At 44.1% G+C, this 13,083-nt stretch overlaps 1 protein-coding gene across 6 annotated transcripts in view; it reads left to right on the top strand.

Annotated features, from left to right (window-relative positions):
- syt7a (synaptotagmin VIIa) overlaps nucleotides 1–13,083 on the top strand; it is a 94,837-nt gene that overhangs the window by 47,441 nt on the left and 34,313 nt on the right. For 2 of the 6 annotated variants that reach the window (XM_082539557.1, XM_082539556.1), the window contains exons 3-4: nucleotides 2,929–3,008; nucleotides 10,228–10,644. In XM_082539557.1, coding sequence (XP_082395683.1) covers nucleotides 2,929–3,008; nucleotides 10,228–10,644 — 497 coding nt within the window. Of the gene's footprint in view, nucleotides 1–2,928; nucleotides 3,009–7,310; nucleotides 8,008–8,394; nucleotides 10,645–13,083 lie in introns of those variants that run through there. The other 4 variants (XR_014277696.1, XM_082539554.1, XM_082539555.1 and 1 more) reach the window with 3 other exon arrangements.

The following is a 13,083-nucleotide window of genomic DNA, read 5'->3' on the forward strand; positions in this document are numbered from 1 at the left end:
TATGCAGCTGTTCAGCGAGTCATCCTGTCAGATCAGTCTTTATTTATTTGGGGACCTTTCCAATTTAGGTTAGCGCTGATTATACAATAGGCGAGTGGCTTTGTTTCACTGTGTGCAATGGATATTATCAGTAGAGCTGTGTGGGCTTTATCATTTTTTCTCAGCAGTGTTATTGTCAACACTGGCTTTGAAACTAGTTCAACAGGATCCAAAGCCACAGTGTCAGTTTGCCTGCTGGGATTCAGTATATAGATTCTGACACATTTGCATTTCCATATAGATTCGCTTTGTCTGAGCATCGATCATGTAGAAGTGAGTCAGTCCAGAGGCAGTCAGAATATGTGGTTGATTTTTCCTTTGTTTTCTCTACATGTTATTAAGATCAAAATTATGATTAGTTTTGTTATTAAAGCAAATGTGATTTCAAAATGACGTGGAAAAATACACTCACCAGCCACTTTTAGATCTAGATTTGATCTACCATGGTAGTACTGGGTACAGGACCCCCTTTTGCTTTCAGAAATGCCTTATTTTTTCATGGCATAGAGTTAACAGGTGCTGGAAACATTCCTATGTTGACACGATAACATCACATAGATTTGGGGAATGCATACCCATGATGATAATCTTCCTTTACTGATTGGATTGTGATCTGGTGACTATGGACTGATTTGAGTACAGTGTACACACCGTCACGTTCAAGAAACCAGTTTGAGAAGATCTGAGCTCTTTGGCATAGTGTGCAGTCTTCAGGAGATGGGCCCACTGTGGTCATAAAGGGATGGACATGGTCAGTAGCATTACTCAGGTAGGTTACGGCATTCAAAAGATGCTCAGTTTGTACTAATGGATCCAAAGTTCTGCCAAGAAAATCTCTTCCAAACCAACAGACCACCACCAGCTTGAAATGTTGTTACAAGGCTGGACTGATCCGTGCTAACCCTGCCATCTGAACTGTTGCAGCACAAATGGAAACTCGCAAGACCAGACAACAATTTTCCGATCTTCTAGTGTTTTTGTAGTTGTTGGTGCCCAGTGTGGTCTACTGCTGCTGTAGCCAACCTGCTTCAAGGTTCAATGTGCTATCATTTCAGAGATGCTCTTCTGCAAACCTTTGTAACAAGTGATTATTTGAGCTATGGTTGCCTTCCTATCAGCTCGAAGCAGTTTGGCCATTCTCCTCTGACCTCTGATGTCAACAAGACATTTTTGTTAGGATGCCTGGGTCGTTCACCCAGTGTTTTTGAGTTTATTATATTATTTATCATTTCTATTCTTTGGTTTCTTTGTTAGAGTTCTGTCTTATGGTTTATGTCTCTGTGTAATCCTTGCTGTCTCGCCTGTCTGCTATATCCCCGTGTCCAGTCAGTGTCTGTGTCTGCCCTGGTCCCACGTCTCTGTTCCCTCTGTTGTAGTGCCTGCCTGTGAGTCTGTCTGTAATTTCGCGTCTCTGTGTTATGTTTCCTGTTTTACTTTGAAAGTCTGTGTCATGTAAATGCGTCTGGTTTTGCTTCCTTTGTCTCGTTAGGCCTGATTTGCCCCAGCTGTGTTTCCCTCCTGTTACCCATTCCCTGATTGCTCCCTCTGTGTATTTAAGCCCTGTGTTTCTCTGTGTCGTGATCTACCGTTTACGATGCTGTGTGTTCTGTCTGCTTGCCTGAGTTTATTTGGAGTCTCAGTTTTGTTACCTTTTTGAGTTACCTTTTGCCTCCGAGCTTCTGCACTTTGGGTCCACCATTCCTGCCTGCTCACACCCCTCACATAACAATTTTCACCCAGAGATCTGCTGCTCACTGACTATTTTCTCTGTTTTGGGAGATTATCTGTAAACCCTGGAGATGGCTGTCTGGGAAAATCTCAGTAGATAAATGCTCAGACCAGCCCATCTGAAACCAAGAACTATGTCACATTCGAAGTCACTTCAATCACCTTTCTTCCTCATTCTAATGCTTAGTGTGATCTTCAGCAGGACGTCGACTTTACTTGCCTAAATGCACCGTGTTGCTGCTTTGTAATTAGCTGGGCTACCAGATTCTGGCTTATCATGGCTACTAGAGCGAAATGCAACAAGGAGATAGGAGAATCCTATCCATCCTATCCTCAATGTGTATCAGAGCATCACTTTCAGAGTTGCATTCACTGTATTTTGTGGGATAGGGACTTTTCAGACTGATCTCCCCCCTTATTCCACTTCCAGCAAAGTGTCAATAGAGCTTACCTTCAGTATGACATATGTGTTAAGCACCTTTAATTGAAATGAGCTTTTCCAGAAGAATGCCCACAGCCGACCTTACTTTTTGGTTACTGCAGGTAATGTGCTAGCTATTTGAAATAAGGCTTTTGCAGGACTTTCAAGAGGCTTCTCTGCAACACCCAGCAGATTACCTTCAACAGGCAATTGCTATGTAAATTTTTAGGGTGGTGCGAATGATAGTCATAGTCAGGAATGGTTCTTCACTGCAGATTTGATTTGACTTTGATTAGTGTAATCAGTAGACCAAGAAGTAAAGGACCAATGGCACGGTGTTCCTGAGATAACAGGAGACGCATTCGCACTTGAAGTTAGTACAGCAAAACCACAGCTTCAAAGGACAAATCTAAGCTAACCTTTTGTTTCTCTGCTTTCTGTCATCCCCTCCCTCCGCTTGGCTCAAGGGGGAGACGCATAAGCCAGGAGTGGAAACAACAGACACTCCAGTCTCATAGTCATAGTCAGAAATGGCTCTTCACTGCAGATATGATTTGACTTTGATTAGTGTAATCAGGAGACCGTGAGGTAAAGGACTGATGTCACAGTGTTCCTGAGATAACAGGAGAGGCATTTACATTTCATTTTAGGACTGAAAAAAACACGGCTTCAAAAGGAGAAATCTAAGCTAACCTTTGGTTTTTATTATTTTTCTGTCATCCCCCTGCTCTTGGCTCAAGGGGAAGAGGAATAAGCCAGGAGTGGAAACAGCAGACACTCCAGACTCGGCACGTGGGCGAGGGGAGAAGAAAGCCATCAAGTAAGTGCCTGGTAACTGGTATGGGTAGAAAAATCTGGTGATAATGAAGTCCATTTGGTTCAGCTTCAAGTCCCTCGATGTACACTACACAAAAAAAGAAAGAGAGCCCACGTTGTTCTATCCTGAAGAGGGCAATCTCTACAAGAGCATGTTCAAGAGGCATTAAATGAAAGGTTAGTGATTTAATCAGTAAAGATTAAATCTGCATTATCTTACCTGTGAAGCTTTTGGCTGGACGAGTCTGCTCCTGCACTTATCTTATTGGATGTAAGACAGGTCTCCTTTAAGTGCCGCACATCTGCATCGCTTAAGACGGTTCAGGGTCAAGTAAAACAAGCGGGGACTCGAGCATTCACAGTGAAATGCTCAGGAGGATGTGTTTTTTCTAACATTTCTTGCAGGGCTCAAACTAGTATTAAGGTATTTTCTGTTCTTGATAAAACAAGGCCATAGGTCAGTACCAGAAAATGTCAGAATCATAATTCAGAGTATTCCACTTTATTCCACAAAATGCCTCTGTTAACCTGCTCATCACTTCTTTTCTCCTGTAGCCTGATTTCGCTCCAGCTTATTTTTCCGTGTGTGCACCGTGTTTTTATTTTCCGTTTGAACGGTTTTGAGCACTAAAGACGAGCTTCTGTGAATGTATTCTGACTTGGGTTGTTTTAAACTCTTAATTTCTTGCATTTTCTCTCTCACTGGCTCCAGCAGCATCGCTGTGCTCTGTTGATCATTTCAGCTTTGAACTCCTTCTCTTTGTGTATCGCCTTTCTCTCCCGCTCTGTCCCCGCGCTGCAGCTCTGACCACTGCTGTGTGATTTGTATGACATCAGTGATTCTGCTCACCTTTTTCTCCCCTTCTATGACTGTCTGCAGTTTACCTCTCTGCCTTCTGTCTCATGCGTTCACGCTTTCTCACTGCTCACGCGAAGGACGGGGGCCAGACTTCTTAATGTTTACTCAAATGTCTCTCATCAGTGGTACCATGCTTAATGAACAGAATGTAATCACATGCTGTATGTATTCATCAGAGTATAATTCTTCTCTTGCTCTATCTCCTTTTTTTCTGTCTCTGTGTCTTTGCTACAGTACATTGCTATAAAAAGCTTTCAGTGAATGCCTTTTTCCTCCAGGCTGCTGTTTTTTTAAATTTATTTATTTACTTTTCAGTCACACCACTATGGTGGCTTGTTTACTTCATATAGAAAGATAGAAATGAATCTGGACTTGTTTTGTTTCAAACTCCCATTTGACGCAGCTCTAAGAACAACCCTCTTCTTCAAACCGACCTTGCATCGTCTCCAAAACGAGGAGCGGCTTTTGGGAATGGTTGGTTGGTGCCGAGGCTGTCCATAGTTGTGTTGCTCTGACCTGTCTCTCTCTCTGGCCACAGTGATCTAGACAGAGACTTTTGGAATAACAATGACAGCAGCACAGTGCAGCAGAGGTGGAGCTCCTATCCGCCCAAGGAGTTCGTACTAAACATTTCTCCCTATGCCCCATATGGAGATCCGCGCCTCACGCTCAAGTGAGTCTTGGTCCAAAGCTGGTAAGAGACTTTCCCCTGAGCAGGGCTGTAATGAGGCAGGGGCAGTGCCACTCCAGTTTCCTTTCCTTTCCTTTCCTTTCCTTTCCTTACCCTTCCACTGTCCCTGTTTCCTAGTTGTCTAGTCGCCACTGCTAGTCAATCATCAAATTGAACTTCTCGATGTGGCTGTTATCACGCATGACAGCTTATTAAATTCACCTACTTTTGTAATCTCCATTATGTCTCTGTTCCTTAGGCCCACATTTTCTTATGAATAACTGGGGCTGTTTAGCCAAAGGCCTTTTTTAAAAAAAGCCATAATCCATAAATGTCACAGTGTTGCATAAAATACAGGCTGCACATTTTAAGACCTGTTTTTTTTGTTGTTGTTCTTGTTTAATCTAATTTCCACCATCTATAGTAATCCATCCAATGCTAGCACACCCGAGGGCACAAAGGGTTAGTAATGATTACTCATAATCTGCCTGGGAAATGTGAGTGAGGGAAATGCCATACATGCACATTTCAGCATCCCGCAATGGCTGTTCGACTCCGACTGCAGCACAGCGGCGTAAACCCTGCAGGCTAATTTCTGCTGCTTCTCCTCACATCTTGTCACCTTTAAATGAACACAGAGGCGCATGTTCAGATGCCCCCCTACTCCCTACAGCCCTGCCGCTAAACACTAACTCCTGACCTCTAACCTCTCTCCCATGGAGTGTAACCATGGAGACGGACAACCCTCGTAGTTCCCCTTAGCAAAAAAAAAGAAAAAAAAAAGAAAAGAGATGTGTATACTTTAATCACCTTCTCTGTAATCTCCGTCTCCTTTTCCTTGTGTTCGCTAAAAATTGCTGGTTGCTGTTGTTGTTGCCGTGGCGGTGGAGGGTTGACCGTTACACCAGGTTGCAGTTTTGTGCCAGTGTTCGCCTGCCGTTTACATCCATCTGTGGCTTCTTTCTGAATCCCATCAGTATAAAATCTAACATGTGCTGCTACTAACACTGAAATACTTGAACTGCATCTGTTGTTTATCTTTTTGGAATTCATGGTAACACTGCTTTTCCTTACTGCAATGAAAGCTCTTTTTTATTTATTTATTTTTCCATCCACTAGGCACTTGATTCCAATAAAGCATTGGCAAGGCCATGCCCCTGTGGGCACTGAGAGAGCTCACAGTTTAGACACCCTGCTACCAGGCATATGTCTGATAAAGTGTTTAATAACTGGTCATCTTTACCAGACCTAGCCATTGAGGAGTGCGTGTTAAAAAAATGCCTGGAGAAAGGAGGCAGCAATGTGTTTATGAACACAGTGGCTATATGCATTTGCGTCTGAAAAATGCCTTAAGATGATGGCTGCTGATCTCAAATTGCCACACGATAGACCCTCATCTTTGTTTCTTTAGAAGTTCACCTTCAGTTCATTTCAATTTTACTTACAGTGTATAGCGCAAATTCAATTCAACCCAAACTATCTTTTAAAGGTTTTTCTTGATTGCCCTTATAGACGTCTTTTCAGCTGGACTTGCTTTCACGGAACATAAACAGATGAACTTTTGACTTCAGTAATGGTTAAATAGGCTGTTTTCAATAACGTGTGAGCCAGTTTAAAATCAAAAACAAACACTCAATTAGAAGCTGAATAAATTATGAACTTATTTCTCCCAAGGAGAGATGGGTTGACCTTGTGACATCAACCAATAATATGCCTCTAAAGCCAACAGACAGCTGGGAAATCATTTCCTGTTTGAAACTCTCTTGAGATCAGCAGCTTTCAGTCTCTGTAATGACGCTGAGCTTCATTTATCAAACAGGTTTCCTATCCAGCAGGATCGCTCTCAGTGTTTAAGGATTTATTGGATTTGAAGTTCAATTCTATCATTTAAAAAAAATAAAACTATACATTTTTTGTCAGGAGCAGTCAGCAGCCACCATAATATCTTAGAAAAGTGGCTGTAGTCTGTTGATATCTTTCAAATTTATGAAGTCAAGCTTAGGGAGTGACTTTAATTAGACTCAATATTTTATCTATCTGGTGGCTTTAAAAAACGGCTAAATAATATGCGGCTTTACTTCTTTTTTAAATCTCTTAAGCTTTCACTGTAGTTCAGTCAGAAACAGGATTGATGTCTAAAAGCTTTATACATCTGTGAATACTCTGATTCATAGCGCCACTTATTGATGTTTTCCTCCTGTTAATGAAAAGTAAAGGCATCCCCCTTGTGCTCAGTTCGATAAATGAGGCTCATGTCTCCTGTGTTGACCGTTGCTCCAGCAGTGTCATCTATGTTGTTGTTGTGATTGATGACTTATCCACCAGCGCTGTCAGGTCAATTGGTCAGAGTTTCATGTGAAAGGTGACCTTTAAACGGGCACGGTGCAAGTTTCGCACCTCCTGTACCCACGTGGACTCACTGTGTTTTCATTACCTCATATATTTTGTCTTTAAGAGCAGGAGGACCTTGCATATTAATGAAATGTAGTCATGTCACCAGAGGGCACTAATGTTCTTTATTTTTGATCGTCAATGCTTTCACTGTAGGCATGACATGCCTTAATATGAACACACTGATTAATCACTGTATCTGTAGCCATTGTCATCTGATTGCCCTCCTGGTAATTTCGACTGTGGAGTTTCAAGAATTTCACTAATTTCTGAGTAATGTTACATACTCTAAATGAAATATGAGACATTGAGATCAGGACCAGATGCACTTAACAGCTTCGGATGAAACACACAAACAGAACTCATCCTCTAAGCTGCTGCAGTGAATATAATGCCATAAAAAGTAGCACATCTCAACTCAATGACTAGTGTCTGCACACTGTTGCTGCCAGTTAGAGTTTTGGTCCTCCAGGCCCAAAGCTGGGACTTTTTGCTGGTTTTCCATCCTCCACAGGCTCCCAGTAAATTCCTCTCCTCCTCCCCCTCGTCCTCCTCCTCCTCCTTCATTCTGTTCTCCTTGCCCCATTCCCTGCTTTTCTCCTCAATAGGTTCCAAACCTTTTTTATCCACCTGCCTCTCACTTGGCCTGGAAAATAGGCCTGCCCCTTCACACAGTCTACTGATCTGTCTCACCACCTCAGCCCTGTGGTTGCTCAATCTATTTCCCTGTGTGCGTGCGTGTGTGTGTGTGTGTGTGTGTGTGTGTGTGTTTGTGTGTCTGTGTATCTGTGTTTGTGTGTCTGTGTCTCTCTCTCACACTCTTTGGTCTTTTTCTCCTCTGCCTGTCGTTATTCTCCTCCCTCTATACCCTCTGTCTGCCATGGGATCCCTTTGCACCCTGTCTCTTTCTCTTAGTGGGGCAGTATCAGGGGGTCAGAAGGGGGCGGCAACTGGCCATGGGGATACTGGGGGGGGTCCTTATCGCAGTGACAGCGTGAAGAGCATGGTGACAGAGGGAGTGAAGGCCGGGAGGTGGCAGACCGTCCAGGGCCACATGCAGTCTGGAGGACTGAAACCCAGCAAGTGAGTTCGGAACCCGAGCCGAAAAAGCAAACATTTCAGTCGCCGTGCAGCAGAATAAACACCTTTCCACGGCACGACATTTATTCTTACAAGTTCGCGCCTTGAATGAATCCATTCAAAATAGAAACAGGGAGAGCGAGGTCAAGTTCAGCAGGGGAGGAAGGTGCAGCTTCGATGACAGCGTGATGTAAGCGTGTGGGCACAGCGCAAGGTGTGAGTGCTAGGGAATGTAAACCTCATCATGAGAAGATAACAATAGTTCCTCGAGCTGTATCACACTGACTCAGGCCTCCAGCTGACACATGCAGAACGGCTGCACAGTACAGCTTTGTGCACAGAAATAGTCTCATTTTCGCACACTAACTGAAATAATGCACCACACGCTGGCAGCCCCCCCACCCTCACCTCCCTTTAATTAAAATTTAGGCTGAAAGACGAACTGTGTGTTGGTCACTGACTGTCTGTACCCACCAGCCATGACGCATGACATCACTGGGGGTCTATATTCAGTGTGCTGCAAAAGACGCAGCTAACTTTCGGTACTTTGTGATTTTTGCACCTCCCTTTGGCACTCCATGTGTGGGACTTCTTCCTCCACAACACATTTACGCTCATCACTTCCTCACTCCTCGTTCCCTCCTTCTCTCCTCTTCTCATCTTTCATTTTGCCCCTGTCTATAATTGGATTCTATTTTCAGGCCGCTGTAAGTGTCTATGTCTCTTGTGTTTGTGTCTCGCACCCCATTTTCTCCTCCATCGTCACCCTCTTCTCTTTTCGTTGCCATCTCCCTCTCCCTTTTTCCTCTTACCAGCTAAAGCCACTCTACATATTCTCTCTTTTATTTTTTCCCTTGTTCCGCCCTCAAAACATTGAACTCTTGCAACACCTTTCACTGACCTTTTTATCCTTTTATTCGTGACTGTTAAATGTGATGTGTGTCGTGCTAAAAGCTTTATGCAAAACTGTGTTAGGTGAAGTAATGCAATGCGGAGTAAACTGCCCCTAACTGATGTGAATAGCTCTCTCATGACCTAATTCTGGTAGTCTGGGTTACACAGCGATCTGAGAAAGAGGAGGATATATTTAGGGAGTAGAAGAAACTAGAAAAAAAAAAGATGATGACATGTTTGTGACAATAGAACCGACAAAATATACAGTAGCAACGAAGTATGTATAACATACTCATGCAAATACGATCATATATGATGTGTGACACATCTTTATGTTGTTTGTGACATTTTAGGAAAGGCAGTGAGCCAATAAAACAGCATTTATTAAGGGGAGGAGTGAAAAATGAGAGGCTGGCAGAGGGAGGGAGTCGTGCTGTAGAACTTGGTTGGCTGTTCGGATGTCTCTAGAGGTGCGCCGCATATTTAAAAGACGAAAAAGACTTAGAGAGAAAGGAGGAGAGTCTGTCAGGGATGGGAAAAAGTTGACTGACGAGTAGAGGAAATGGTGATCTCTCATCAGACCAAAAAACCCTCGCTGACGAGGCCAGGAAGCTGCAAAGCCACGACCCATCCGTCTCGACGCGGTCACGTGGCACAGAGCCGTTCCACGCCCGTGCGGACAGTGCACATCCGACCGCTGGCACCACGAAACACACCCTCATGCAAACAGCACGCTCAAACCTCGCGGACGTACAGGGTGCACACACGTCTGACTCAGACGCACAAGACTACCTCACAGTCTACACACTGCTGCCCGGCGCAGCCCCATGAGCAGTACACAGCACACAGCGATCACTCAGGCTGCACCTTCTACTGCTATTTCTGCTACTGCTGTTACTGCTGCTGCCTCACGTTGCTCTCTTTCTCTCTCCTCCTCCTCCTGTCTCCACCTCCCAACACTCCTCCCTCTTCCTCTTTGTCCTCTAATACCACTCTTCCGCCTTCCTCGTCCTCCATCCGTCCATCATCAACTTCCTGTTTGGATGAACTTTCCTGTATTTACCCTGATGTCAACCTGACTTCTCCTGCTGTGCCTCCCTACTGCCCTGTGCCACCTTGTCTCATCCCTGATGATTCTTTGCTTTTCTTCTTCATCTCATCACCTGACATCACCACTCCTGACCAACTCACCTCCTGCCACGGCTCCTCTTCTAAATCTTCTCATTCCTCTTCTACCTCTGACTCCTCTGCCCCTCGTCATCATCCTATTCTGTGCCGGCCGTGGCCTTCTTCACGCTCTCTTTCCTCCCTGCTCCTCTGCCCTCCCAGCTTTGGGGATCCAGTCTTATCCTATGCTTCCACTTTGGAGCACTTACCCTCCGGGCCGGCCCGGCCTCGGACGCTGCTGCGCCAGCAGAGCCTTCAGCAGCCTCTCATCCACCCGTCAGGCCCTGGTCTCTGCCATCCCCCCACCACATCCCAGAGCTTGGGACAATTACACACTGCACCTGGACAGCCTGGGGGAGGCGGGGGTGCTGGGAGAGGAGAGGGAGGTGGCAACAGTGGTGAGGGTGGGGATGCAGGTACACGAGGTGGTCCCCGGGGTGCACGGGGCGGTGCAGCAGCGGCAGGTGCGTCTCGCTATAGGGGAGGTGGAGCAGGAGGGCGCTCGCGTGCCAACCCGGGCAGCTGGGATTACATGATGGACCAGATCCGGAATCGTGGGCTGGATGTCAAGTCCTTCCTGTGAGTCTCTATAACTCTTCATTCATGCTTTAAACTAGCGTCACTCTGCTCAGGCCTCTGTCTAAGTGTATTACAGTATACGCTAGGTCTTTCAGAGTTATTGTGTGCATTTGTGTTCTTTACTGCTTGACTTAGTGCCATTGAATAAAATTGCTTCTAATACATCAGTAAATAAGTAATAACTTAATCTGCTTTTACCTTTATGAAATATTGTTCTCTGCCTTTTCCCTTCAGGTTTTTTCTTTCAGTCTGCATCTGATATCCAGGGAAGGATATTACTTCTGTCTGTCAAAATTTGTACAGTGCGCGTCTATATAAGCGTATGTATAAGTGTGTGTGAAACTGTGAGTTTCAGAGTCGAGTTTAATCATTGCTTTCACTGCTACTTGTGGTAAATCTGACTGCTGACAAGGAGATAGTCTCTCTTTCTATATGTACATTTACAAAGGCAATTCAGACAATGTTAGAGCTGATCATGCTAATGAAGCTTAATGCAGATGAGGAGACAAGAAATTGGCTTGGATGAAAACTCTCTTGATCATGCTAATAAGGGGTACAGTTATGAATGTAAATAGCACCTTTTCTCTTTATTTGCTGTTATGTATACTATGTGGCTCTGCAGGACACGGATCAGTGTATGTCTTTACCAAGTCATCCACCCACTTATACTAAAAATACATAGTACATATTATTTATTGGGTACATATAGTAACTCGATATGGCTCCTGAAAATCCTAGAATAATGAGTCTTCTGATCATGTAGGCACAATATTTCACCCCTCGGTTGTAACAAATTAAAAGCTTTTTATTGTGCAGTTTGTTAGAAAACTATTATTCTAAATTTAGACTGAATGCCATGTGCAAGAAAAAATAGCAAGGAGGTATGACATATTGGAGGCCATTTCGCTCCCATTCTGTGGCAAAATTGTTAAATGTTTACGCTGCATGCTCTGCTAAACAGTAACATCTGTTTGGATGGCATTCAGCCTGTCTGCTGCAATTGTGGTTACAGGACAGCGCTGCTGGTGCTGGTTCAGAACATTCAGAATTTGGTCTCATTAAAAAAGTCACAATATATTTTACATTCACTCCTTCTCACCCAATTAGATCATGCTATTTCTGAGCCACCCTTTGGATAGCTGTTAAATATCTGGTTTTGGAGACACACCAGTGGGCCTAATCCATGTTTCATGAGTGTTTGCAGCTAAAATGGCGCCTTCTTTTTCTTTCATCATCTCTGTATAACTGCTGGTTGTGCTGCCAGCCTGCTCACGTGTGCGGGACCGTGTGTACATCACACAGCCCACATGTCACTGCAACACTATAAGAACAGGGGTTAAGGAGCTGTGTGTAGATTTGTGTTAACCCTGAAGCATTGATCTTATGTCACCGGTACTTGGGGGTGGGGGGGTGGGGGTGAGGGATGAAGGGATGAGCAAGGACACTGCCAAAGTAACATGTGTTTAATGTCGACTGAATCAGTTTTACACTAGCCTTTCATCATCTGTTTCTTTCTTCTTTAAAAAAAAAAAACATGTTATAAAGCCTCTCTGGTGTTTCAGTATAACACTAGCTAACGGAGCACCAGCAACGTAGCACATGCAGGCACCAAGGTCACTGAGAATATTGCTCGTAATAGTCAGCTATAGGACTCATCGTTGCTAATGTGAGATTGAGGTCATTGTCGTTGTATCTACTTTGCTGCAACAGGAACACCTCCTATGGTTGATGACAGAGCGGTCTGGTAATAGACGTGACCCATTGTTCAAACGGGTTAATTTCAATCTTGGCCAGAATCCTTGTCCTGATGAATCATTGCTGAAGGAATGCGTTGATGTCATTGACACAGATAGTTGACTTTTGGAGCCGTTTGACCACATGGCTTTTTTGTGGCTTTAAATCGATCGTTTATCCCAGTGTCTGTAATGTCTTTTCTAAATGGTCTCTCTCCTTCCCAGTGCTCAATGGCTCAAGCAAAGTGCTTTAACAATATTGCCCATACAGTACTTAAAAGTGATGAGAGTAGAGAGATCCAATAAACATCATACCTACAGTATCTACAGTATTACTGCATAGACCATGTTATATTATTCAGTGGTTCTCAATGAGGAGTAGGGCTGGGCCATATTATACCGTTCACGGTAATACCGGTATAATGTTAGGCAACGATAGGAAAATGAAATATCGCGATAGAATGGGAGTAAAACGCGCATGCGCAGTGCCTTTGTTTTCATACGCACATGGCCGATTGTTGAGTGAAACAGATGAACCAGAATTGGTTTGTAAAAATGGTGCAACTTCCGTGATGTGGAACTGGTTTGGTGTTTGTCCGTCAGATACACAACAAAGCACATTTTTTTGCAGAACATGCAAGCGGCCGTTCTAAGATGCTCTTAAATCTGGGAGTAATCTGGGTCCTAAACTCCGTATGCTTCAGGT

This window comes from Aulonocara stuartgranti (assembly GCF_965226115.1).
Source record: "Aulonocara stuartgranti genome assembly, chromosome: 7".
Taxonomy (NCBI): Eukaryota; Metazoa; Chordata; class Actinopteri; order Cichliformes; family Cichlidae; genus Aulonocara; species Aulonocara stuartgranti.